The sequence below is a fragment of the Ammospiza caudacuta genome, chromosome 39, assembly GCF_027887145.1.
Source record: "Ammospiza caudacuta isolate bAmmCau1 chromosome 39, bAmmCau1.pri, whole genome shotgun sequence".
Taxonomy (NCBI): domain Eukaryota; kingdom Metazoa; phylum Chordata; class Aves; order Passeriformes; family Passerellidae; genus Ammospiza; species Ammospiza caudacuta.
This window is the reverse complement of record NC_080631.1, coordinates 93,867-119,213: the sequence shown is the minus strand read 5'-3', so window position 1 is coordinate 119,213 and position 25,347 is coordinate 93,867. Positions and strand designations below refer to the sequence as shown.

General features: G+C 54.5%; 3 protein-coding genes across 10 annotated transcripts; 1 reads left to right on the top strand and 2 right to left on the bottom strand.

Annotated features, from left to right (window-relative positions):
• The first annotated feature begins 952 nt into the window (after positions 1-952).
• HNRNPC (heterogeneous nuclear ribonucleoprotein C) lies at positions 953-12,924 on the top strand. Of its 8 annotated transcripts, none has more exons than XM_058823179.1 (9): positions 953-986; positions 3,346-3,372; positions 5,691-5,961; positions 7,945-8,059; positions 9,144-9,191; positions 9,310-9,467; positions 10,070-10,171; positions 10,603-10,760; positions 11,580-12,924. In XM_058823179.1, the coding sequence occupies exons 3-9, from the start codon at positions 5,721-5,723 to the stop codon at positions 11,661-11,663; spliced, it is 906 nt and encodes a 301-aa protein (XP_058679162.1). In that variant the 5' UTR covers positions 953-986; positions 3,346-3,372; positions 5,691-5,720; the 3' UTR covers positions 11,664-12,924. The 8 variants fall into 8 exon arrangements, with proteins under 8 accessions (XP_058679162.1, XP_058679157.1, XP_058679164.1 ...); XM_058823174.1 differs by having other exon boundaries at positions 9,144-9,218; positions 11,580-12,919; XM_058823181.1 differs by having other exon boundaries at positions 7,945-8,020; positions 11,580-12,917.
• On the bottom strand, positions 12,290-18,289 carry TTC5 (tetratricopeptide repeat domain 5). The gene is made up of 10 exons (XM_058823190.1): positions 18,194-18,289; positions 17,099-17,273; positions 16,803-17,017; positions 15,907-16,096; positions 15,151-15,242; positions 14,750-14,806; positions 14,250-14,396; positions 13,751-13,938; positions 13,298-13,442; positions 12,290-12,501 (listed from the first exon to the last, which is right to left on the bottom strand). The coding sequence occupies exons 1-10, from the start codon at positions 18,287-18,289 to the stop codon at positions 12,349-12,351; spliced, it is 1,458 nt and encodes a 485-aa protein (XP_058679173.1). The 3' UTR covers positions 12,290-12,348.
• A 1,987-nt stretch (positions 18,290-20,276) lies between these two features.
• On the bottom strand, positions 20,277-25,297 carry OSGEP (O-sialoglycoprotein endopeptidase). The gene is made up of 11 exons (XM_058823217.1): positions 25,082-25,297; positions 24,882-25,001; positions 23,920-24,095; positions 23,701-23,796; positions 23,580-23,629; positions 22,821-22,899; positions 22,144-22,209; positions 21,229-21,319; positions 20,951-21,026; positions 20,771-20,869; positions 20,277-20,692 (listed from the first exon to the last, which is right to left on the bottom strand). Exons 1-11 carry the CDS (start codon positions 25,194-25,196, stop codon positions 20,653-20,655), a joined length of 1,008 nt encoding a protein of 335 aa, XP_058679200.1. The 5' UTR covers positions 25,197-25,297; the 3' UTR covers positions 20,277-20,652.
• Positions 25,298-25,347: the final 50 nt, after the last annotated feature.

Genomic DNA, 25,347 nt, shown 5'->3' with positions numbered 1-25,347 from the left:
TGGGGGGAAATGGGGAAATGGGTCAGAAACCATTTGGATTTGGGGTCAAACTGGTTCAGACTGGGGTGGAACCAGTTTAGAGGGGGAAAAGCAGTTTGGAGTGTGGGAGCCAGAGCGGGGACGCTGGTTTGGACTGGGACACAACTTCAAATCACATTAATTCACTTAAAATCACATCAATCCAGTTTGAATGGGCCAAAACCGGTTTAGTTTGCCCCAAACCAGTTTAAATCACCTCAAACCACTTTAATTTACCACAAACAATTTTAATTTGCCCCAAACCAGTTTAAGTAAGCCCAAACCAGTTTAAATCACAGCAACCAGTTTAAAAGGCCCCAAACCAGTTAAGTTTAACTCAAACCAGTTTAAATGACCCCAAACCAGTTTAAACCACCTCAGGCCACTTTAAATCATCTCAGACCGGTTTAATTTGCCTCAAACCAGTTAAATTTAACTCAAACCAGTTTAAAAGGCCTCAAACCAGCGCGAACTGTGACCAGGCCTAACCCCGCCCCCTAATCGTAACTGACAGTTCCGATGGCGAATCGTCGCGCGCCTTTGGTGCCTCTCCGCCAATCACAGCCCGCGCTCCGCTGCTCGCCCCGCCCTCCACTTTGAGCAAATCACGTTTTCTGGCGCATGCGCATATCTCGTCGCTCGTCCCGGGGCGGGCGCTCAGTTTGGGGGTCGATTACAATTGGCGGAGCCGTAAAAAAGGCGGCGAGCTCTGCCAATCAGCGCCGCGCGCCGCGTGATTGACGCAACCCCCGAGCCACTCGCCGCCTCTCCTCCCCCTCCCGCGCAGCAGCGCCACGCGCGCTCCCATTGGCTCAGGCGCTGATTGACGCGCCAAATAGCGAATCATCGCTCGTAACGGGGCGGCGGGGGCGGGCCGGGCCACTCTCGCGGCGCTGAGGGCGGCGCGGGCGCCATTTTGCGCTCAGCCCCCGGAGGAAGCGGCGGCGGCGGCGGCGGTGCCCGGAGCGGTGAGGGGGCAGCGGGGGCGGCTCCGCGCGGGTCTCGCCGGGGCTGCGGGCGGTTCTCGAACGTTCCGGGGGAGATCCTGTGAGGGGGAGAAAGGGAAAAGGGGGGGGGCGGAGATGGCGGCGGCGCGTGAGGGAGCGAGGCGGGAAAAGGTGGGGGGGGGGGGGAAAGGAGGGGGGGCGGCCCCCTCAGAGCCGTGAGGGGAGGGGCGGCGTCGGAGCGGCGGTGGGCGGGGCTAAGGGCGTTTAAAAGCTCGATAAAAAGCTTATTACGCTAATTAGCCCCGGCGGAGGGTGGTAATTAACCCCTTCGGGGCCGTAATTAAACCCGCCGGGGGCGTGGTTCGGTTCGGGAGGCGGAGCGTCGCTGAGGGGGCGTGATTTGCTCATTAACGGGTTAATTAATTACCTCTGGCTTCGATTAACCCCCAGTGGGGGCGGGGTTGACCCCACAGGGGGCGTGACTTAGCCCTTATTAACCCCTGGGGTTAATTACCTCCCTTGGGCGTAGTTTATTTTACTGGAGGCCTTTATGTGCATAATTACCCCCTCAGGAGGCGTGGCTGATTCTTTCAGGGCTTATTAATGCATTTAAGAGTTAATAAACCCGTGAGGGGCGGGGTGAAAGCATTGGGGCAGGGCTATGGGGAGGGGGCGTGGCCAGATAGGGCACTGGGGCATTGAAAACTTTAATTAAACTCATCAAAGGCTTAATTAGCACCTCTGGGGGCTGGTAACTCTTAGCTTTGCACCCAAATTCCCGAATTTCTCCTTTTCCTGCAGATTTTGCAGTTCCAACCCCTTCCCTTTAAACTTTTTTATATTCCTCGGGGTTTTCTCCTCTTTACCTCAATTTTGGCAGCCCAAAACCGGAATTTTCCTCGTTTTTCAGGCTAAATCCCCAAATCCTTCCAAATCCAGGGTGTCCCATTTTATTTTACACTGGTTTGGGGTGATTTTAACTGGTTTTGGCCCAGTTAAACCAGTGTGCCCCAGTCCAAAGCAGTTTCCCCATTCTGGTTTCCACACTCCAAACTGGTTTCCCCCCATAGACTGGTTCCACCCCACTGCAGCCCAGTTTAAACCAGTTTGACCCCCAACTCCAACTGCTTTTCCCCTATTTTTCTAAAATTTCATCCCATTTTCCCAGTATCTCCCCAGTTTTTCCCAACTTTTTCCCAATTTCTCCCCATTTCTCACAATTTCTCTCCATTTCCTGCAACTTTTTCCCCTTTCCTGCAGGTTTCCCAGTTTTTCCCCCATTTTCCCCAATTTCCTCCCCATTTTTGCTCCATTTCCCCAGCGTTTTTCCCAATTTTTCCCATTTCCCTTCGTTTTCCCAAATTTCCCCCAATTTCCTCCCATTTCTTCCCCTACTTTCCCCTATTTTTCCCCATTTTCTTCAATTTTTGTCCATTTTCCTCCATTTCTCTGAATTTGCCCCCTTTTTTTCCTGGTTTTCCCCAATATTTCCCCATTTTTCCCAATTTCCCCCCATTCCTTCCCCAGTTTTTCCCAATTTCCTCCATTTTTCCCAATTTTTCCCTGTTTTTTCCCAATTTGCCCCAATTTTTCTCCATTTTTCTCAATTTTCTCCCAGTTTTTCCCCATTTTCTCCAATCTTTCCCCATTTCCCCCATCTTTTCCCAATTTTTTCCCATTTTTCCAATTCCCCCCCCACTTTCTCCAAATTCTTCCCCATTTTTTCCAAATTTCCCCCAATTTTGCCCCATTTCCTTCCTATTTTTCCTATTTTCTCCCAATTTTACCCAATTTCCCCCATTTTTTCCCCAATTTTCCCCATTTTTTCAGGGACTCGGCAGATTCCTGAGGACTCCCCAGTTCTGGGCCCAAATCCCCAAATTTCCCCCAATTTTAATCCCCCCAAACCCCAATTCCCACCACTCCCAAAATCCCCGTTTCTCACCCCAAACCTCCCCCACTCCTCTCCAGCAGGGGGCGTGGTCAGGGCGCGGTGGGCGTGGTCTGAGCGCAGCGTGGGCGGGGCCTGGGCAGGGGGGAGGGGTCTCTCAACCTTCTCTCCTTCCGCAGGTGCGCCCGGACCGGCCCCTCCCCCTCCTTTGGCCCCGCCCCTTTTCCCTTTCCCCACCCCACTCCCCCCCCCCCCCGTGCCGTTTTGGGCCGAATCCGCCCGATTTTGGAGGTTTTTATTTTATTAAAAAAAGGGGGGAAAATTAAAAATTTAATGGAATTGAAGCGAAATTTTGGGGGGGTTTTGTCGCGGTGGGGGAGGGGCGCAGGTGGGGCGGGGCGGAGGTGGGGGAGGGGCGGCCCCTCCCCCCTCTGGCCCCTCCCCCCGCCCCCCCAATTTGCATTTTTTTTGTCTCTTTTTTGTCCACAGCGCGATTTTTTTGAGCCGGCGGCGACCGTAAGTTCCACAAATTTTCATTTTTTTAATTGTTTTTTTTTTATTGTTGGGTTTTTTTTTTTTTTTTTTTGTGTTATTTTTCCGCTCCCCCCCTTTTCTCCCCCCTTTGCTCCTCCCACAAATGAATTATTCATGCGGGTTTTGCCCCTCCCCCTGCCCCTAAGCCACGCCCTTCGCGCCCCTCCCACACCCCCCCACGGCCCCTCCCACCGAGCCCCCGAAAGTGCCCCCAGATGGCCAAAAATGCCCCAAAACGGCCAAAAATGCCCCAAAAACGGCCCCAGAACGGCCCTGGAATGGTCCAGAATGGCCCCAAATGGTCAAAATGACCCGAAAAGGCCCAAAATGGCCCCAAAATGAACGCGAGGGCCCCTCCCCCCTCTGAGCATTTTCAGGGATTTTCTCGAGGGGAAAAAGTTCAGGAAAATTTTTAAATTTTTTTTTTTTAATTTTTTATTTTTCTAATTGGTTTTTTTTTTATTTTTTTCAATTGGTTTTTCCCCAGATTTTTTATTTTTTTAATTTTTTATTTTTAATTTTTTTTTTTTTTTTTTTAATTTTTTATTTTTTCTCCTGGGGCGTCTTTGGCTCAGCTCCTCCCCCTCTCGCTAATCCCCGCCCCCTGACCCGTTTTGGCCACGCCCCCTCCACCCCTTTGCCCCGCCCCCTTCGCCGCCGACGACCCACGGACGCCCCTCCCCCCCCACCGGAGCCCCTCCCCCCACGGTAAGAGGCGGAGCTTCCTTCGTATGCAAATTAGCGCTAATTGGGGCTGGCCAATCAGGGGCTGGGACCCCTCATTAGGGATTCAGAACTAATTAATCATGTTAATTAGGGGTTTCAAGCAGTCATTGGGTCTTACAGTGCTAATTAGCTTGATTAACGCTCTAATTAAATTCAAAATTAAGTCTGTAATAATCTGTTCAGCATATTTGATGCTGAGTGTTAATTAGCCTAATTTATTTGTTTACAAAGGGCAGCAGAACCAGCACTAATTAGCGCTGCTGGGCGCTCTAAATTTTATGCTAATTAACCTTAATTAACAGGCAGGATACTTCAGTTTTATACTGATTAATCCTTAATTAACATGCGGGGTGGTTTTATTTTTATGGTAGTTATCCCTTAATTAACGGGCATGGTAATTGGGTAATATTCATTAGCAGGAGTGGGTAAGGTTGGGGCTAATTAGCCTTAATTGTGGGGAGGCTGCAGGTGATTGGCTCACAGTTAATTATGCTAATTACCCTGCCTGATGCTAATGAGGGCTGGCTAATTACCATAAGTAACAAGGGACGGGCCTAATGCGGGGTGCCATTAACAAAATGCGTTAATTAAGGTGGTGGGGGTGGCCATTAGGTGCTGCTTATGCTAATGAGATGCTAATGAGATGCTAATTATAGGAGAAGGAACCAGGGGGGTTCCGGTTGGATTTTGGGTATTTTTGGTTCAGTTTTTGGGTGCGTTTTGGGTAATTTTGGGCGGTTCCAGGTGGATTTGGGATTTTTCAATATTTTTAGTTGTTTTTTGGGCGTTTCCTGGTGGGTTTTGAATTTTTGGATATTTGTAGTTAATTTTTGGGTGGATCCTGTTGGGTTTTGAAATTTTAGATATTTTTAGTTAATTTTTGGGTGCTCCCAGGTGATTTTTTAGGGTTTTTTTGGTGCAATTCCAGGTGGTTTTTGGAGCTTTTGGGATATTTTTTGGCTGCGTTTTTCCAGGTGGTTTTTGGTATTTAATTTTAGAGGTTTTTTCCCTTTTTTGGGTGGTTTTGGATGTTTTTGGGTGGTTCCAGGTGATTTTTGGTGATTTTTGCAGTTTTTTGTCATTTTTCAGGTGGTTTTGTTGTTTTTGGGTGGTTCCAGGTGATTTTTAGCTACTTTTTGTGGTAGTTTTTGAAATATTTTGGGTGGTTCCATGTGATTTTTTTTATTATTTTTTAAACTTTTCGGTTCATTTTTTAGGGTGGTTCCAGGTTGTTTATTTTCATTTTTGGGTGATTCCAGGTGGTTTTTAGTTATTTTTTGGGTAGTTTTTGAAATATTTTAGGTGGTTCCCGGTGATGTTTTTTGGGTTTCTTTGGAGCTTTTTGGTTCATTTTTTGGGGTGGCTCCAGGTGGTTTTTAGTTATTTTTTTTGGGGTCGTTTTTGGAGTGTTTTGGTTATTTTGTGGTGGTTCCCGGTGGGTTTTTAGTACTTTTTGGAGTTTTTTGAATCAGTTTTTGGATGGTTTCGGGTGATGTTTTTGGGGTAACTCCGGGTGGTTTTTGGTTGGTTGTGCGTGTCCCCACCCCAGCCCTCTAACCCCGCCCCCCTTGCAGGCCCCGCCCCTTTCCCCGCCCACCGCCACCATGGCCAGCAACGTGACCAACAAGACGGACCCTCGCTCGCTCAACTCGCGCGTCTTCATCGGCAACCTGAACACGCTGGTGGTGAAGAAGAGCGACGTGGAGGCCATCTTCTCCAAGTACGGCAAGATCGTCGGCTGCTCCGTGCACAAGGGCTTCGCCTTCGTGCAGTACGTCAACGAGCGCAACGCCCGCGCCGCCGTGGCCGGGGAGGACGGCCGCATGATCGCCGGCCAGGTGCTAGGTCAGTCGTGCTCGCTCGTGGTCAGTCCTGCTGGACGCTTGTGCTCGGTCTGAGTGAGGTTCTGTGGGGTGTTACGGAGTCTCTGAGGGTAGAACAGGAGGATCCTCACGTTTGTTTGGATCAGTGATGGTCAGGGAGCTCAGCAGCGAGGTGGCCCTGGTCACCCATGGTCAGTTATGGTCACTCCTGGACTTGTGGGTGAGGTTCTGTGAGGTGTTACGGAGTCTCTGAGGGTAGGACAGGAGGATCCTCACGTTTGTTTGGATCAGTGATGGTCAGGGAGCTCAGCAGCGAGGTGGCCATGGTCATGCACAGTCAGTCTTGGTCTTTCTGAGTGCTCAGAGCATGTTCTGTGAGGTGTTATGGAGACTCTGAGGGTGGCAGAGGAGGATCCTGATGTCATATTTCACCAGTGATGGTCAGGGAGAGGTCAGCAAGGTGGCCATGGTCACTCGTGGACTTCTGGGTGAGGTTCTGTGACGTGTTATGGAGTCTCTGAGTGTGGGACGAGAGAATCCCCATCTCAGTTTTTAGCAGCGATGATCGGAGAGCTCAGCAGCGAGGTGGCCCTGGTAACCCATGGTCAGTTATGGTGACTTCTCAACTTCTGGGTTGGTTCTGTGAGGTGTTATGGAGTCTCTGAGGATAGGACAGCAGGATCCCTATGTCATTTTTGACCAATGGTGCTCAAGGAGGTGGTCAGCAAGGTGGCCATGGTCGCCCATGGTCACGTATGGTCACTAAACAAGGTTCTGTGAGGTGTTATGGAGTCTCTAAGGGTCGGATAGGAGGATCCTTACATTTGTTTGGATTAGCGATGGTCAGGGAGGTGGTCAGCAAGGTGGCCATGGTCAGTTGTGGTGCCTTCTGGACTTGTGGGTTTGGTTCTGTGAGGTGTTATGGAGTCTTTGAGGAGAGTAGAGGAGGATATTGATGTCAGGGTTGAACGTTGATGCTCAGGGAGGTGGTCAGCGAGGTTGCCATGGTCACTCATGGTCAGGTATGGTCACTAACCAAGGTTCTGTGAGGTGTTATGGAGTCTCTGAGGGTGGGACAGGAGGACTTCCATGTTTGGATGGACCAGTGATGGTCAGGGACCTCAGCAGCAAGGTGGCCACGATCATCTGTGGTCATTCTGATGCCTCCTAAACTTCTGGGTTTGGTTCTGTGAGGTGTTATGGGGTCTCTGAGGACAGGACAGGACAGTCCCCACCTCAGGTCTGACCAGTGATGGTCAGGGAGGTGGTCACCAAGGTGGCCCTGGTCACTCGTGGTCAGCTGTGGATGCTCCTGCTAATTTTGGGGTGGTTTGGGTGGTTTTTGGAGCTGGTTTGGACCCTGGGTCAGTCTGTGGTCATTGGTCAGTCTTGATGGTCACTGCTGGTCATTACTGAGGTCATTTTTGGGGTCACTTTGTGGTCATTTTGGGGTCACTTCGGGATCAGTTTTGTGGTCACTTTATGGTCACGTTACGGTCACTTCGGGGTCATTTTTGGGGCCCTCTATGGGGTCATTTTGGGGTCACTTTGTGGTCAGTTTTGGGGTCACTTTGGGGTCAGTTTTTGGGTTTTTTGGGTCAGTTTTTGGTCATTCCCTGGGGTCAGTTTTGGGTCAATTTTGGGGTCACTCTGGGGGTCATTTTGGGCTCGTTTTGAACCATTTTTGGGTCTTTTTTCCCCATTTCTCGGACCCTCCTGGGGTGAACTCCGTAAATGGCCAAAAACTCCACAAACTGCCCCGAAATGAACCAAAACAATCAGAGTCACCCCAAACTGCCCCAAATCACCCCAAACTGACGCAAAATGACCCAAATTTGCCCCAAAATGACCCAGATTCCCCGCAGACATCAACCTGGCGGCCGAGCCGAAGGTGAACCGGGGCAAGGCGGGGCTGAAACCCCAAACTGCCCCAAACTGACCCAAAATGCCCCAGTTGCCCCAAATTTGCCCGAAACGGCCCAAAATGACCCCAGATTGCCCGCAGACATCAACCTGGCGGCCGAGCCGAAGGTGAACCGGGGCAAGGCGGGCGTGAAGCGCTCGGCGGCCGAGATGTACGGGTCAGTACCCGCCCCCCCGTCACCGTCCCCCCTCGTCAGGTGGGGACCCTGGGGGGGCGCCGCTTTTGGGGCGAAACGCGCCGGTTTCGGGAAAGTTTGGGAGAAATCCGGGTAGATTCCGGGAAAGTTGCGTTTTTCAGGGGTTTTGGGGCGTCTTGAGGGGGTTTCAGGGGGTCCGAAGGGGAAATCGGGGGGGATTTTGGGGGGCCCAGGTGGGATTTGGGACCCTCGTCAGGTGGGGACCCGGGGGCGGGGGGGCGCTGCTTTGGGGTGAATCGCGGCCGTTTTGGGAAAATTGAGGAAAACTTGGGGATTTTGGGTTTTCGGGCATTTTGGGGAGTTCTGAGGGGAAATTTTGGGGGTTTTGGGAGGACGGATTTGGGGGGTGCTGGGGAGGTTTGGGGGTTTTGGGGGGTCCCAGGGCATTTTTGGGGAGATTGTGGGGGGTTTTGGGGAGATTGTGGGGGGTTTGGGGGGTCCCAGGGCATTTTTGGGGAGATTGTGGGGGGTTTTGGGGAGATTGTGGGGGGTTTGGGGGGTCCCAGGGCATTTTTGGGGAGATTGTGGGGGGTTTTGGGGTGTCCCAGGGCATTTTTGGGGAGATTGTGGGGGTTTTGGGGTGTCCCAGGGGGTTTTGGGGGTTCTGGGAGGGTTTGGGGCGCCCCAGGGAAATTTTGGGGATCCCGGGGGTTCTTGTGGGGTTTGGGGGGCCCCAGGGGTGATTCTGAGAATTTTGGGGCGAATCTGGGAGGGTTTGGGGCGTCCCAGGGCATTTTTGGCAATCCCAGGATTATTTTGGCAATCCCAGGGTAGTTTTGGGGGCGGTTTTGGGGGATTTGGGGTGTCCCAGGGTATTTTTGGGGAGGGTTTTTGGGAGGGTTTTTGGGGTGTCCCGGGGCATTTTTGGGGAGGGTTTTTGGGGTGTCCCAGGGCATTTCTGGGGAGGGTTTTTGGGGTGTCCCGGGGCATTTTTGGGGAGGGTTTTTGGGGTGTTTTGGGGGGTCCCAGGGCATTTCTGGGGAGGGTTTTTGGGGGGTTTCGGGGGGTCCCGGGGCGCATTTTCCGCCTCGTTTTTCTCGCCATTTATTGGATCTGACCCTCCTGACCCCCCCAACCCCCCCAGGTCATCGTTTGACCTGGACTACGACTTCCAGCGGGATTACTATGACCGGTACCAGTATAAACCAGTCCAGAGCGGGTTAGGGACCCCTCACCCCCCCCGTCCCCGCCCCCCGCCCCCATTGGTGCCGCGGGCCGCCCGTCACGGCCGTGCCCCGCCCTCCCCGCAGGATGTACAGCTACCCGGCGCGCGTGCCGCCGCCGCCGCCCATCGCCCGCGCCGTGGTGCCCTCCAAGCGCCAGCGCGTGTCCGGCAACACCTCCCGGCGCGGCAAGAGCTTCAACAGCAAATCGGGGCAGCGCGGCTCCTCCTCCAAGTCCGGGAAACGTGAGCGACCGTGGGAAACGGGCGGGGCAGGGGGCGGGGCTAGAGCTTCAACAGCAAATCGGGGCAGCGCGGCTCCTCCTCCAAGTCCGGGAAACGTCCAATGCGGCCGCCCTTGGGAGTCATCCAATATGGCCGCCCTTGGGAGTTATCCAATATGGCCACCCTTGGGAGTTATCCAATATGGCTGCCGCCATTAATGATCTAATATGGCTGCTGTCACAGCCCAATCCAATATGGCAGCCCATGACCCAATATGGCCGCTCTCAGGTCCCAGTCCAACATGGAGGCACGCAATCCAATATGGCCGCCCTTGGGAGTCATCCAATATGGCCGCCGCCATGTCCCAATCCAATATGGCGGCCTCCGTTCGTCAATCCAAAATGGCCACCCCCATATCCTAATCCAACATGGCTGCCCCAGTCCAAGATGGCTGCCTCTGAGGGCACTTTGGGGTGAATTTCCAGTGAAATGGGACAGGATTTTAGGGGTGAATTCCAGGGAAATCTGAGGGGACTTTGGGGTGAATTTCCAGTGAAATGGGACGGTGGCTGTCTCGGTCGAAAATGGCAGTTTTTGACGTGATTTTTGGGGTGGATTTGCAGTGAAAGGGGACGACCTGCAGAGCATCAAGAAGGAGCTGGGGCAGATCAAGGCCAAGGTGGACGCGCTGCTGGAGAGCCTCGAGCGGCTCGAGCGGGAGCAGAGTGAGCGGAGCCCCGATCCGGGGAAAACACCCAAAATCGGGGACGGGAGCCCCGACATTCAGGGCAGGGGCGCCTCGGTTTGGGGGAGCGAACTGAGCATCAGGGGCTGGGAACCCTGAAATCCAAACCCTGGGGGGATTGCGGCCCTGAAACCTGCGGGAGGGACCCCAAATCCGAGGATGAAAACCCCGGGTTGGGGGGTGGGAACCCCAAAATTTCCCTCAAACCCCCATTTTTCCTCCCCAAACCCCCTTTTTTGCCCCATTTTCCTCCATTTTACCCTAACTCCTGCATTTTACCCCCAAACCCCCCATTTTCCCTGTTTTTGCCCCGTTTTTCCCTGTTTTCCCCGTTTTTACCAACCCCCCCATTTCCCCCAATGCCTCATGGCCGCGTTTTTCCCGAATCCGCGCGTTTTCTCCCCGGCGCAGAGGCCAAGAGCGACAAGGCCGAGGAGGAGCAGGGCGGCGGCTCCGGCTCCAAGAAGGACGAGGCCGGCGGGGCCAAGGCCGAGGGCGCCCACGAGGACTCGGCCGAGGAGGGAGACCTGCTGGACGACGACGAGGGCGAGGAGCGGGGCGACGAGCAGGTGAGAGACACCGGTACCGACCGGTACGGACTGGTATGGACCGGTACGGACCATGCAGGGACAGCCCCAGTACAGCCCAGTACGGAACTGGGAGCCCCAGCATAGAACAGGGCACCCAGTATAAACCAGTACGGACCAGTATGGAACCCCTAGGGACACCCCCAGTACAGAACAGGGCACCCAGTATAAACCAGTACGGACCAGTATGGAACCCCTAGGGACACGCCCCAGTACAGAACAGGAGACCCAGCATAGAACAGGGCACCCAATATACAACAGGAGACCCAGTATAAACCAGTACGGACCAGTATGGAACCCCTAGGGACACCCCCAGTACAGAACAGGGCACCCAGTATAAACCAGTACGGACCAGTATGGAACCCCTAGGGACACGCCGCAGTACAGAACAGGGCACCCAGTATAAACCAGTACGGACCAGTACGGAACCCCTAGGGACACCCCCAGTACAGAACTGGGAGCCCCAGCATAGAACAGGGCACCCAGTATAAACCAGTACGGGCCGGTATGGAACCCCTAGGGACACCCCCAGTACGGAACTGGGAGCCCCAGCATACAACAGGAGACCCAGTATAAACCAGTACGGACCAGTATGGAACCCCTAGGGACACCCCCAGTACAGAACAGGGCACCCAGTATAAACCAGTACGGACCAGTACGGAACCCCTAGGGACACCCCCAGTACAGCCCAGTGACCCCAAATCCCCTCCCATTTCACATGGGGGCGGTGCCAGGTTTGGAGGGACACCCTGGCCCCGCCCCTCCGCCCCTGACCCCGCCCCTCTGCGGTTTGATTGGCAGCTGGAGTCGCTGAAGGGGGACGAGAAGGAGGCCGAGGAGGGCGAGGACGACCGGGACAGCGCCAACGGCGAGGACGAGCCCTGAGCCCCGCCCGCAAAGGCCCCGCCCCCTTTCTGCCCGGCCCCGCCCCGCCGTGCTCGTGCTGTTGTGGCCCCGCCCCCTTCCCCCCACGCCGCCCTCCGTAGTTCTGGCCCCGCCCCCTTTTATCCTGTGGCCCCGCCCCCTCATCCCTACGTCACAGGCCCTGCCCCCCCAAGCCCCGCCCCCTCTTCGGTTAATTTTGATACCTCGAGATGACGATTAAAGGACGGATGTTTGTAGGCGTGGCTTGGTCTCAGGGGAGGGGCTATGGGAGGAGTCATGAAGGGAGGGGCAGGGCATAATCAGGAGGGGTGGGACACGCCCAAAAGGGGTGGGACACATCCCAGCCAAGATGGCGGCCATCATGTGACACAATCCATGATGGTGGCCCTCGTGTGCTTTAATCCAATATGGCTGCCTCCATATGCAGCCAAGCCAAGATGGCCGCCCCATGACCCCCCCCCCAATCCAAGATGGCTGCCACAATGTGACACAATCCAAGATGGCGGCCACTGTGTGCCATAAACCAAAATGGCCACACCCACATACACCCACCCAATATGGCCGCCCCTATGTGACCACACCCAAGATGGCTGCCGTAGCCCCGCCCCCACAGATCACACAAATTTCCCAAATTTCTCCTTTATTGCCCCAAATCCCCCGATTGGACACCGTTGAGTGGGCGTGGTCAGCACCGGCTGGGGGGCGTGGCTTCATCCGGCATGGCGCTGGGATTGGTCAGCGCCAGGTGGGGCGGGGCCAGGGCGTGGCCCGGGGGGCGTTTCCCGTTGACCACCAGCGAGAGGGGGGAGGGGACGCGCAGGGACACGAAGGAGAACGTCTGAAAATGGGGAGAAACCAGAAAAAAATGGTGAAAACCAGTAAAAACCAGTAAAACCCAGTGTGGACCAGTACAAACAGAAAAAAGCAGTGAAAAATTCCATTTTTTGCCCATTTTGGAGCCCTAAATTCCCTAAAACCCCTCCCAGATCATCCCAATTCCCAGTATAAACCAGTATAAACCAGTACGGACTAGTGTGGACCAGTTTGGGTAGAAAAATACAGAAAATAATGTGAAAAAAATCTAAAAAACCAGTATAAACCAGTATGGACCAGTATGGAACAGTGTTAACCAATGTGGGTGGGAAAAAAACAAAAAAAAAATCAGAAAAAAAAGAGGAAAAAAGGTAAAAACCAGTATAAACAAGTATGGACCAGTATGGACCAGTCTGAGCGGAAAAAAACAGAAAAAAAATTTTAAAAAATGGTAAAAACCAGTAGAAACCCGTAAAAGCCAATATGGACCCATATAAACCAGTACAAACCAGTACAGACTAGTACAAACAACCAGTACAAACCAGTCCCCCCCAGTATAACCCAGTATAACCCAGTACAAACCACTACAAACCAGTACAAACCAGTACAAACCAGTCCCCCCCAGTATAACCCAGTACAAACCAGTACAAACCAGTACAAACCAGTACAAACCAGTCCCCCCCAGTATAACCCAGTACAAACCAGTACAGACCAGTCCCCCCCAGTATAACCAGTACAAACCAGTACAAACCAGTACAAACCAGTACAAACCAGTCCCCCCCAGTATAACCCAGTACAAACCAGTACAAACCAGTACAGACCTGTCCCTGGTGCTGGTGCAGGTGCTGGCTCAGCACGGGCTCGGCCACGCCCACCGCATCCCCCACGGCCACGCCCCAATTGGGGGCGGAGTTATAGACGGTGATGGCAGCCACGGCCCCGCCCCCATCCTGGAGACCAATGGTGCTGCGACATCAAAGGGGCGGGGTCAGGAATGGCCACGCCCTCATTGCAGCCCAGTTCATCCCAGTATAACGCATTAAATCCCAGTATAACCACTATAAACCATTCCAAATAAACCATTCCCAGGACAAACCAGTATATCCCAGTATGACTCACTAGGACACGCCCCTGGGCGGGGTCAGGCTGAACAGGGCCCTGCCCAGCACCAGTGTAACCCCGTGTAACCCATTATAACCCACCAAATCCCACTGTAAACCATTGCAAATAAACCATTCCCAGCAGAAACCAGTACAAACCAATGTAACACTCACTAGGGCACGCCCCCGGGCGGGGTCAGGCTGAACAGGGCCCTGCCCAGCACCACCCTGTGGGGGTTGGGCCCGGGGCGGAGCCCGGCGATGGGGGAGGGGCGCGGCCCCCCGGCCCCGCCCAGCGGGCCCAGCAGGGGGAGGGGCACCGGCCCGGCCACGCCCCTCCGGCGCTTCCCACGCAGCTTCCCCTGGGGGCGGGGCTTAAATCAGTGACCATGCCCACTGAGGAGACGCCTCCCAGTCCCTTCCAGTATAAACCAGTGACCCCCAAACCCCTCCCAGTTCCTCCCAATCCCCTCCCCGTCTCTCCCAGTTCCCTCCCAGTATAAACCAGTGACCCCTAAACCCCTCCCAGTATATCCCAGTTCATCCCAGTCCCCTCCAATCCCCTCCCAGTATAAACCAGAGACCCCCAAACCCCTCCCAGTATAAACCAGAGACCCCCAAACCCCTCCCAGTCCCTCCCAGTATATCCCAGTAACCCCAGTCTCCCCCGCACCCGCGTCTCCAGCAGCCGGCACAGGTCGCCCAGGTAGCCAATCAGCTGCTGGTGCCGTCGCCGAGGCTCCTCCCACTGCGGGGCGAGGTCGGCGGCGCGGCTGAGCCCCTCCAGCGCCCCCTGGAACCGCTCCAGGTACTGCAGGAGCTGAAAGGGTTAACTGGGTTAAACTGGGTTAAACTGGGTTAAACTGGTGTGCACTGGTGTGTGCTGAGCCCCCCCAGCGCCCCCCGGAACCGCTCCAGGTACTGCAGGAGCTGAAAGGGTTAACTGGGTTAAACTGGGTTAAACTGGGTTAAACTGGTGTGCACTGGTGTGTGCTGAGCCCCCCCAGCGCCCCCCGGAACCGCTCCAGGTACTGCAACAACTGAAATGGGACAAACTGGGTTAAACTGGGTTAAACTGGGAGGGGATTGTAGTTCCAGCCCCGCCCCTCTAGGCCCCACCTCCAGAGGCCCCGCCCCCCATGCCCCACCCCGTTTAGGCCCCGCCCCTCTCACCGTGGCACGGTTCAGGTGCAGGTCGGGGTTGGCGGCGGCCGCGGGGTCCACACGCTCCTGGGAAGTGGGCGGGGCTCCTGTTAGACCACGCCCATTGCCAAGCCACACCCCCTGCCCAGACCCACCCCGTTTAAGCCCCGCCCACTCTCACCGCCTGTGCACAGGCCAGGAGCGCGCGCCGGGCGCTGCTCCACCCCTCCGTGACCCCGCCCCTTGTGCTGACCCCACCCCTCTGCTAGCCCCGCCCCCCTGTGCTTTAGCCCCGCCCACTCTCACCGCCTGTGCGTAGGCCGCGAGCGCGCGCCGGGCGCTGCTCCACCCCTCCGTGACCCCGCCCCTTGTGCTGACCCCACCCCTCTGCTAGCCCCGCCCCCCTGTGCTTTAGCCCCGCCCACTCTCACCGCCTGTGCGTAGGCCGCGAGCGCGCGCCGGGCGCTGCCGGGGCTCTGCCCGCCCGCAAAGAACAGCGACACGTGGGCGTTACCCAGGACATCTGAAAGGTACAGCACACACCTGGGCACACCTGGGCACACCTGAGATACACCTGGGATACACCTGGGCACACCTGGGCACACCTGGCTATCCTGTCTGCCCCCCCCAAAGAACAGCGACACGTGGGCGTTACCCAGGACATCTGAAACACAGGTATAGCACACACCTGGGCACACCTGGGCACACCTGGGCACACCTGGCTATCCTATCTGCCCCCCCGTGAAGAACAGCGACACGTGGGCGTTACCCAGGACATCTGAAACGGGACAGGTAACACACCTGAGCACACCTGAGTACAGGTAAAGCACACCTGGGCACACCTGGGCACAAGTACACACACCTAGGAACACCTAAACCACACCTAAACCACACCTGGGCACACCTGAGTACAGGTAAAGACCACCTAAACCACACCTGGGCACACCTGAGCCCCATTTAACCCTTTCCAGGTCACACCGGGGCACACCTGGGCCCCGTTTAACCCCTGTTTAACCCTTTACCTGCGCCCAGGTGTACTCACACCACAATTGGCCGGCTCTGGGGTGACACCTGAGCTCACCTGGGCACACCTGAGCCCCATTTAACCCTTCCCAGGTCACACCTGAGCACACCTGAGCCCCGTTTAACCCCTCTTTAACCCTTTACCTGCCCCCAGGTGTACTCACACCACGATTGGCCGTCCCTCGGGTCGCACCTGACGGCCGCCTCCGCCTGGGCCAGGCTCTCGCGCAGGGCCCCGCCCCCCGGACCTGGCCCCGCCCCCCCGGGGGCTGGCCCCTCCCCCCGCGGGCCCGGCCCCGCCCCCTGGGCGCGCAGGGCCATGGAGAGGAGGCGCCGCGCCTCGGGGTCCTCCCCCTAGATGGGGAAAGGGGCGGGGTTAGGGGCGGGGCCAAGGGAGAGGGCACGCCCCCTTTGGCCACACCCCCTGCCAGAGAGATAACCCAAAATTCCCCCCAAAATCCCGCCAAAATCACCCAAAATCCACCCAAAAAACACCCAAAAAACACCCAAGCTGTCCCCAAAAAAACACTGAAAAGTCACCCAAAAATCCACAAAAATCAACACAAAAAATCATCTAGAAACCACCCAAAAAACCAACAAAAATCACCCCAAATATCTAGAAACCACCCACGGACCCCAAAAACCTCCAAAATCACCCAAAAAGCCCCCAAACCCCCTCCCCGAAAAACCACCTGAATACCACGCTAAACCACCCCAAAAACCCCACAAAAGCCTCCCAACAAATCCCTAAAAATCCACCCCAAAACCACCCCAAAATCCACCAAAATCCCCCCAAAACTCCACTCAACAACCCCAATAAAAACCACCTGAAAACCCCCGGAAAAAAAAGCACCCAAAAATGCCCCAAAAAACACCCACAAAGCCACCCAAAAACCATCAAAAAACCCCCAATTCCACCCCAAAAACCACCCAAAAATCCCCTCAAAAAATTAAAAAAAATTATCCAAAAAAATACCCCAAAATCCGCAAATCCTGCCCCAAACCCCACGAGGCCCCTCCCCCGTTGAGGCCCCTCCCCCTGTCCTGGCCCCGCCCCCACCTGCTGCAGGGCCCCCCCGAAGGCCTCGCGCGCCCCCCGCAGGTCGCCCCGCCGCCATCTTTGCTCCCCCAGCTGCCTCCAGGCCACGCCCAGGGCGGGGTCCAGCTTCAGGGCGTGGCCCAGCGCCAGCTCCGCCCTGGCCCCGCCCACCTCGGGGGCCACGCCCAGCGCGCGCGCGCGCAGCACCAGCGCCCGGCCACGCCCCTCGGGGGAGACTGTAAAAACAGGGGGGCGGGGTTAGGATGGACACGCCCACGGCCACGTGCGGGTCACGCCCCCTCTGGCCACGCCCCCACCGTGGATTTGCTCCATCAGCTTCAGCGTCCGCTCCATCTCCGCCACCAGCGGGTCCTGGGCGGGGTCGGGGGCGTGGCCATGGGCGTGGCCATGGGTAGGGCCGTGGGTGGGGTCGTGGGCGGCGTCACGGGTGGGCAGGGAGTCCCGGAAGTTATAGAGGTCTGTCACCAGGGCCTGGGGGGGGACAGAAATAGGTGGGAATAGGGTTAAAAATGAACCAAAATCAACCCAAAAGTAATCCAAAATGAGCTCAAAAATTACTCAAAACCAACCCAAAATTAAGTGAGAAATAACCCAAAATGAGCTCAAAAAATAACCAAAATTATCCCAAAGTATAACCCAAAATCACCTCAAAAATAACCCAAAATCGCTTGAAAAATAACCCTAAATCAACTGAGATATAATCCAAAATCAGCTCAAAAAATAACTGAAAAGAACTTCAAAACGACCAAAAATCAAATGAAAAATAACCCAAATTCAACGCAAAATCAGTTTAGAAATGACCCCAAAACAACCCAAATTTTAAGCCAAAATTAGCTCCAAAATAACCTGGAATTACCCCAAAATATACCTCAAAATCTTCCCAAATGTAACCCTAAATCACCTCCAAAATAACCTGAAATTACCCCAAAATATAACCCAAAATAACCGAAAATCAGCACAAAACATAACCCAATTACCCCCAAAATCACCTCAAAAATCATCCAAAATCATGCCCAAAATCACTCAAAATCACACCCGAAATCTGCCCAAAATCACTTTTAAAAGTAACCCCCACAATCAATCCAAAATCAACAGAAAATAACCCAGAATAACAAAACACACCACCAAAAAAATCTCAAAAAAACCTCCAAAATTCCCAAAATCCCCCCAAGCCGGAGCAGCCACCCCGGAGGTGTTTCTGAGGTGATTTTTGGGGTGATTTTGAGCCATTTTGGGACAATTTCCCCTCACGAATCCCCGCCCCTCCGTCACCCCCTCAGAGCCCCCCGATCCCCTCAGAGCGCCCCTTCCTTCCCCACGGGAGTCCCTTCCCTCCTCCTCCCGGTGATCCCCGCCCCTTCCCCGGCCGGGGGTCCCTCCCTCAACCCCACCTCGAGCCGTTTCAGCGCCTCCTCATCGCCGCCATCCCCGCCATCCCCTGCCCCTCCGCCATCCGCCGCCGTCGCCTCCCCCTCGGGCGCCGCCATGACAGCGGCGCCACGCCCACATCCGGCTTCTTTCTCCTCCTTTCACGGGCAGCCGCGCTCCCATTGGCTGCGGCACAGCCACTTCCGGCCTCTTCCTCCCGCTTTTTCTATCAGACGCGCTCCTATTGGCTGCTGCCGCGGTCACTTCCGGCCTCATCCTCCCTTCAGCGCTGCCATTGGCTGCCCCCTCACGCTTAAAACGGCCGCGCCCCCGCCTAAAATGGTGACCGCCTCTCGCACCTTTTAAGGCGAGGCCGCGCCTCCTCATTGCTATTTAAGGAAAAACTCCGCCCCTAAAGGCGGATCCATGTGTCCTTTTAAGGTAAGACCCCGCCCCTCCATTTTCCCGCCGCGCGTTGGCCCCGCCCCCTCCCGGCTCCCTCACGGTAGGACTCGGTACAAGGGTTTGCGTTTTTATTTAAAAAACATTTAAATAAAGAAATTTTATCTTTTAGCCCTCAGCAAATTCAGTAAATTGCACGGTGAAGCAGGATTTATTCCAGCGTTTGAAAAAATAAGCATATTAGTGAAAATATTATATCATTTATATAGTCGCATAAATTAAACACATTAGTAAGATCAAAACAACGGAAAAAAAAACCAGAAAAATAGAAATTAAAGACTGAAAAGCCCAAAACCCTGCGGGAAACGGTGGAACTGAGGAAAGCGAAAATAAAAACAGAAAATAAAGTGATAAAATTCAATACTGTGATGTTTTCCTTGTGCAGACAGGGAATAGTGGAGGAAAAAGGGAGGAAAATAAGGAAAATCGACTAAAAGCACTTATCGGGAGGTAAACCTCGTGCAAAAGAATTTATAGTTTTTTATTTTAATGTGATTCATGTTTGGGTAAAGTTAAAGGAGAAGGAAAACACGTGGGGGGGGGAGATCCTGAGGGTGGAAATCTGAGGCAAAACTGCCTCCAATCGGGCAAAAAACTTCCGAAAACTCCATTAAAAAATCGAACTTCTAATTTCAAATGAGAAAAGAAATCCTTGAAGGGGAAACCTAAGTAAAAAAACCGTAAATTAATGGTTTAAAACTTTACTTTTGTAGCGCCGAGATCCTCGGGGCGCGGTTTTCCGCCAGTGGCTCGTTCCTGAGGGGAAAAGTTAGCCCAACAGGAGTAAAAAAGCTTAAAAATTCCACCGAAAGTTACAAATTAATGAAAAATCGTTTAGTCGGCCTTAAAATCCCTCATAAAGTAAAAGAAATTAGGTCTGCAAGGGAGGATTGGGGGACACGTGGTGGCGAAGGAAAATCGTGAGGGAAAATGAAGTGAGATTAAGCAAAAAACCCTTAAAAAAATGACTAAAAAACCAACAAACACCCCCCCCCCAAAACCCCAAAATAAAAACTCAAGAAAATTCCCCCAGAAAAGGAAAGTTATACAGCGGAGATCCTCCAGAAGGCGCTTTCCGCCGGCGGCTCCGCCTGAGGGGAGAGAAGCGGAGTCAGAGCGGGACGGAAGTGGGACCGCCGGATCCCAATTAATCCCTCTCTAATTAATCCCTCCCGAATTAATCCCTCCCTAACTAATCGCCCCCGATTAATTAATCCCGAAGAGTCCCCCGGAGCGTTTGTGCGGCTCCCCAAATACCGACGGAGCCCCGGGGTAACCCTGCCCCGCGCCGTCGGGTGAAGAAAGAGCCGCCGCTGCTGCTCTGCGACGCCGCTAAAACCCCGAGCGCCCGCGGCTGGCGGCGACGGGGGGAACGCGGGTCGGGATGGCGATCGGGCGACAAGTCGCAATAGGAACACAGAGACAGAGCGCAATTCCCCGACAGCCGCCATTTCACCGCCTTTACCTCACTCACGAGCTCCTCTCGCCGGCCTCCCACGGACTGAGCCGCTCCCGCCTTCGCCCGCCGGGCCGCTCTAGCAAAGCCACGCCCCCTGGGCTGCTATTGGCCCGCCATTCACCGCCCACCAATACGATTGGCGACTGGGCAGGAGAGGGGTGAGGTTATGCAAATGACGCATGATTGACAAAGGGGCATACCGTACAGTTAATGATTGACAGGGGGTATTTATGTAACCCAATGTAAGGGGGCGTGTCTTGTAGCTGTTGATTGACAGTTAATGTATTAATATAAGCCCATGCAAGGGGCGTGGCTTGCAGTGGTTGATTGACAGATAAGGTATTAATGTAACTCAATGCAGGGGGCGTGGCTTGCAGTGGTTGATTGACAGGGCATGGTTCCACCAGTGATTGACAAGGAGTACCAGGAGCTGATTGGTCCTCTCAGAATGGGTGGAGTCATCAAATTCACATCATCCACAAAATAAAGAGGCGTGGCCAGAAGATGGGGGGATGGGGAATATTTTATTGGGTGGGCGTGGCTGCTGTGGGCGTGGCCACCTCAATCCCTCCACATCACCTCCACCTCGTCCGTCCGGTACCTGCCGCAGCCAGAGGTCAAAGGTCAGGGCCCGGCCAATCCCCCTGCAGCCATGCCCACCCAGCCACGCCCCCCCGACCTCTGCGTGATCCCTGATTGGCTGAGCTCCGTCACCTGTCCCACCCTCAGCATCTCGCACCCGGCCTGGGCAATCATGGCGCCGTTGTCAATGCAGTACCTGCGGGGTCAAAGGTCACAGGTGTGCCACGCCCCTTCCCGAGGCAGGCCACGCCCCCCCAGAGGGAAGCCACGCCCTCACCTGTCATCGACGGGGCAGAGCTCCGCCCCCCGGGCCCTGCACATGCTCTGTAGCATCTCCTGCAGCCGGTGGTTACCTGCACACAGGTGGGTGGGTGTTACCTGGGCGTGGCCCACGCCTGGCTCCACCCCCACATGCAAGTGAAGGTGATGCATCTCTTTATGCAGAGATAAGCACCACCCATTTGCCCCTGCCTCTTTTTGTAAGGCCACGCCCCCTCAGGTATGACACCTGAGGTGAGACCCCGCCCACCCGAAGGTGTCACCACGCCCACTCACAGGCCACGCCCCCCACGAGCAGCAGGTGCCGCGCCCGCGTCAGCGCCAGCGCCCGCTCGGTGACCTCGGCCAGCATGGCGAACGCCGTTTCCTAAACGCAGAAATGGGGAAAAATCACACTAAAACGGCACAAAACCGGACCTAAAATATCACCGAAAATGGCCCAAACATCACCCAAAAAATGGCACCAAAATGGCCCAAAATTGTCCTAAAAATGTCCCAAAAATGGCTTTAAAATGTCCTAAAAATAGCCCAAAAACTACCCCTAAAATGCCCAAGATATCACCCAAAAATGGCACCAAAACGGCCCTAAAATGACCCCAAAAATGTCCTAAAAATGGCCCAAAAATGTCCCAAAAATAGCTCCAAATATGTCCCAAAACCAGCCCAAAAATCACCCCAAAAATTTCCCAAACACAGACTAAAATCAGCACAAAAATATCCCCAAAAATTTCTTTAAAAATGGCCAAAAAGTATCCCAAAAATGTCTCAAGAAATCCCCAAAATTGTCCCCAAAAACCACCACAAAATATCCGCTAAGATGTCCTAAAAATGGCCCAAAAATGTCCCAAAACTAGTCCAAAATTATCACCAAAACCAACCCAAAAATGGCCCCAAAGTCGTCCCAAAAACCAGCACAAAAATGGCCAAAAATTGTCCTAAAAATGGCTCCAAAATCAGCCCAAAAATGTCCCAAAAGCAGTCGAAAAATGGCCCTAAAATATCCCAAAACTGGCCCCAAAAATGTCCTAAAAAGTGCCCCATAAATGTCCTAAAAATGGCCCAAAAATGTTCCAAAAACGTCGTGAAAATGCCCCAAAATTGTACCAAAATTAACCCCCCAAAACCCCAATTACTGACCCCAACCCTCGTTAATTACCCCAATTAATTAAGGTTATTTAACCCTTTCATTACCTGCAGGGAGAAGCAGAGATCCTCGGGGGTCGCCTCCCCCGACTCCAAAAGCTTCGGGGTCACAGCCTGGGGGAAAAAACCCAAATTTTGGGGGTTTTGTGTCAATTTCGGGATTTTTGGGTCTGTTTCGGGGTCAGTTTTGGAGTTTTTGGGGGCACATTTGGCATTTTGGGGTCAGATTTGGGATTTTGGATGTTTTGGGATCAGTTTTGGGATTTTCCAATCAATTTTGGGACTTCTCGGTCAATTTTGGGATTTTGGGGTCAATCCCAGAGATTTTGGGGTCAGATTTGGGATTTTGGAGACTCCCAGTGGATTTTGGGGTCAGATTTGGTGTTATGGGGTCAGTTTTGGGATTTTTGGGACAATTTTTTAGTCTATTTTGGGGGTTTTGGGGTCAATTTTGGGATTTTGGGGGCAGATTTGGGGTTTTGGGGTCAGTTTTAAGGTTTTAGGGTTTTGGGGGTTTGGGATCAGTTTTGGGTTGAGATTTGCGGGTTTTGGGTCAGTTTCAGGTTTAGGGGTCAGACTGAAGTTTTGGGGTGAATTTTGGGGTTTTGGGTCAGTTTTGGGGTCATATTTGGGGTTTTGGGATCAGATCTGGGGTTTTCGGGTGCCTGTGTGGGTTTGGGATGTTTTGGACTCAGTTTTGGGGTGAATTTGGGGGATTTTGGTACCTGCAGGTGCGAGAGCAGCCCCGAGAAGGAGACGTCGAGGCCTTTGACCACGTAGGGCAGCGGGACCAGGCGGCGACCCCTGGGTTTGGGGGAAAATCCCGGGATTTTGGGTCACTTTGGGATTTGGGGGAAAATCCCAGGAGTTTGGGTCACTTTGGGGTCAGTTTTGGGCTCAGTTTCGGGGATTTTACGCTCAGTTTTGGGGTCAGTTTCAAGCTCAATTTTGGGGTCATTTCAGGGGATTTTGGGGTCAATTTTGGGGTGATTTCAGGAGGTTTTGGGACCACCTTTGGGGTAATTTTTGGAGTCACTTCTGGGGTAATTTCAGGACATTTTGGGCTCAGTTTTTGGGGTAATTTCAGGGGGATTTGAGGTCACTTTTGGGGACACTTTTGGGATAATTTCAGTGGATTTGGGGCTCATTTTTAGGGGCAATTTCAGGGGATTTTGGGGTCACTTTTGGGGTGATTTCAGGGGATTTTAGGCTCAGGTTTTGGGTCACTTTGACGTCACTTTTGGGCTCATTTTGGGGGCAATTTCAGGGGATTTTGGGGTCACTTTTGGGGTGATTTCAGAAGATTTTAGGGCCAGTTTTGGGGTCACTTTGAGGTCACTTTTGGGCTCATTTTGGGAGCAATTTCAGGGGATTTTGGGGTCACTTTTGGGGTGATTTCAGGGGATTTTAGGGCCAGTTTTGGGGTCACTTTGAGGTCACTTTTGGGCTCATTTTTGGGTTGATTTCCGGCGTTTTTGTCTCACCTCTTGGCCAGCTGCTCCACGTTGTAGCCGGGGCTGGGGGCGTTGGGGATCTGCGGGGAAAGGGGCGGGGTCAGTTCTGGGTGTGCCCAGTGGGCGTGTCCCCGCGGCGGGCGCGTCGCACCTGCAGCAGCCGGGCCAATCGGTCGATGCAGTTGCCCACGGCCACGTCCAGCGTCTCGCCCAGGATCCGGTACCGGCGCCGCGCGTACGCGATCACCTGCGGGCGGGGCAGGGGGCGTGGCTATCGCGACAGGGGCTGTTCCCTCCCTCTGCCATCGCGATATCCCGCGATATCGGCCGCGCCCCCGCTCCCCCTATCGCCCCCTATCGCGACAGGCACCTGGGTGTTGCCGCCGCTGACGTAGAGCACGAGCGGGTCGGGGGCGGGGCCGAGGGCGCGGCCCATCTCGATGTGGCCCAGGCAGTGATTGACAGCCAGCAGGGGCCGCCCCCAGAGCTGGGCCAGCGTACGCGCCACGGCCGCCACCACCGCCAGCGGGGAGCCCATGCCCGGGCCTGGAACAGGGAAAAATAATAAAAAAATAAATAATAAATTATAAATAAATTAAAAAATCCTGCCACCACCGCCAGCGGGGAGCCCATGCCCGGGCCTGGAAACGGGGAAAATAATAAATTATTATTAATTAATTAATTAATCCCGCCACCACCGCCAGCGGGGAGCCCATGCCCGGGCCTGGAAACGGGAGAAAGTAATAAATTATTAACAAATACACAACAAATAAGTTATTAATAAATAAATATTAACTTAAATAAATAAAGGAATAAAAACTAAATAAATGAACAAGTAAGTAAAAATGAATAATAAATAAATAGTAAGTGAGCCCAGAGCTGGGACACAGCGTGTCCCCCCAGAACTCACCCCCGTGTGAGTAGGAGCATCCAAACACCACCCCCCTGGAGTGAATGGGAGGGTCCAAACCCCCCCCGGGGTGAGTGGCAGTGACCAAATAACCCAAAACCTCCCCCGGGGTGAATGGGATCGTCCAGAACCGGCCCCCCCGGGGGGAGTGGGAGGGCCCCCCCCCCCCCCCCAGGAAGGAATGGGAGGGTCCAGAGCCCCTCAAAAACCCCAAAATCCCCTCAGGACGCCCCAAAAACCCCAATGGAAACCACAAAAACCAAATCCGTGGGGTCCGTAGGAGATCTGTAGGAGATCTACGCGGGATTTATGGGATCTATAACGAATCTATGGGGTTTATAACGGGTCTATGAAGTCTGTAGGGTCTATAACGGATTTACGGGGTCCCGGTTCGATTCCGGTCCCGGTTCCGGTGCCGGTACCTTTAGTGAAGGCCACCCCGTCGAGGTCCCGGGGCTCCACGCCCGCCTCGCTCAGCGCGGCCCGCACCAGCCCCAGCACCACGGCCCGGTGGTGCCGCCCGGTGGGCCCGGGGGCGAACCCTGCGGAATGAGCGGCATTAGAACCGGGGAACGGCACCGGGACCGGAACCGGGACGGAGGAAAGGGGGAAGTGACGTCACCGTGTCCCGGCGGCGTGACGTAGGTGGCGCGGCGGTTGCTGAGGACGGCGCCGTCGCGCACCACCCCCGCCCCCACCTTGTTGGCGGAGCCCTCCAGGCCCAGCACGGTCGGCATGACGTCACGCACGGTGCGCTCCGCCGCTCTGACGTCACGCCGCCGCCGCCCCGCCGGTTCTCCCTCCTCACGGCGCTTCTCCCGCCGCTCCGCTACGTCACTTCCGTTTCCCGCCTCAATCCACTCCATGCCTCAGGGGCGTTTCCGGTTC

Bases quoted from the DNA above. Each gene is read 5' to 3' on its own strand.
- OSGEP (XM_058823217.1), bottom strand. From the start codon at position 25,196: ATGCCGACCGTGCTGGGCCTGGAGGGCTCCGCCAACAAGGTGGGGGCG. The intron at 24,096-24,881 runs GTACCGGCACCG...TCCCTGTTCCAG, and splicing joins CGGGGTGGCCTTCACTAAAG to GCCCGGGCATGGGCTCCCCG. The intron at 21,027-21,228 runs GTGAGTGGGCGT...ACCTGTGTGCAG, and splicing joins GCTCGTGGGGGGCGTGGCCT to GTAACCACCGGCTGCAGGAG.
- HNRNPC (XM_058823178.1), top strand. From the start codon at position 5,721: ATGGCCAGCAACGTGACCAACAAGACGGACCCTCGCTCGCTCAACTCG. The intron at 8,060-9,143 runs GTGGGGACCCTG...CAACCCCCCCAG, and splicing joins TCACCGTCCCCCCTCGTCAG to GTCATCGTTTGACCTGGACT. The intron at 9,468-10,069 runs GTGAGCGACCGT...GTGGATTTGCAG, and splicing joins CTCCTCCAAGTCCGGGAAAC to TGAAAGGGGACGACCTGCAG.
- TTC5 (XM_058823190.1), bottom strand. From the start codon at position 18,289: ATGGCGGCGCCCGAGGGGGAGGCGACGGCGGCGGATGGCGGAGGGGCA. The intron at 16,097-16,802 runs GTGGGGGCGGGG...TTCCCCATCTAG, and splicing joins TCGGGGGGGCCCTGCAGCAG to GGGGAGGACCCCGAGGCGCG. The intron at 14,807-15,150 runs GTGAGAGTGGGC...CCCACTTCCCAG, and splicing joins TCGCGGCCTACGCACAGGCG to GAGCGTGTGGACCCCGCGGC.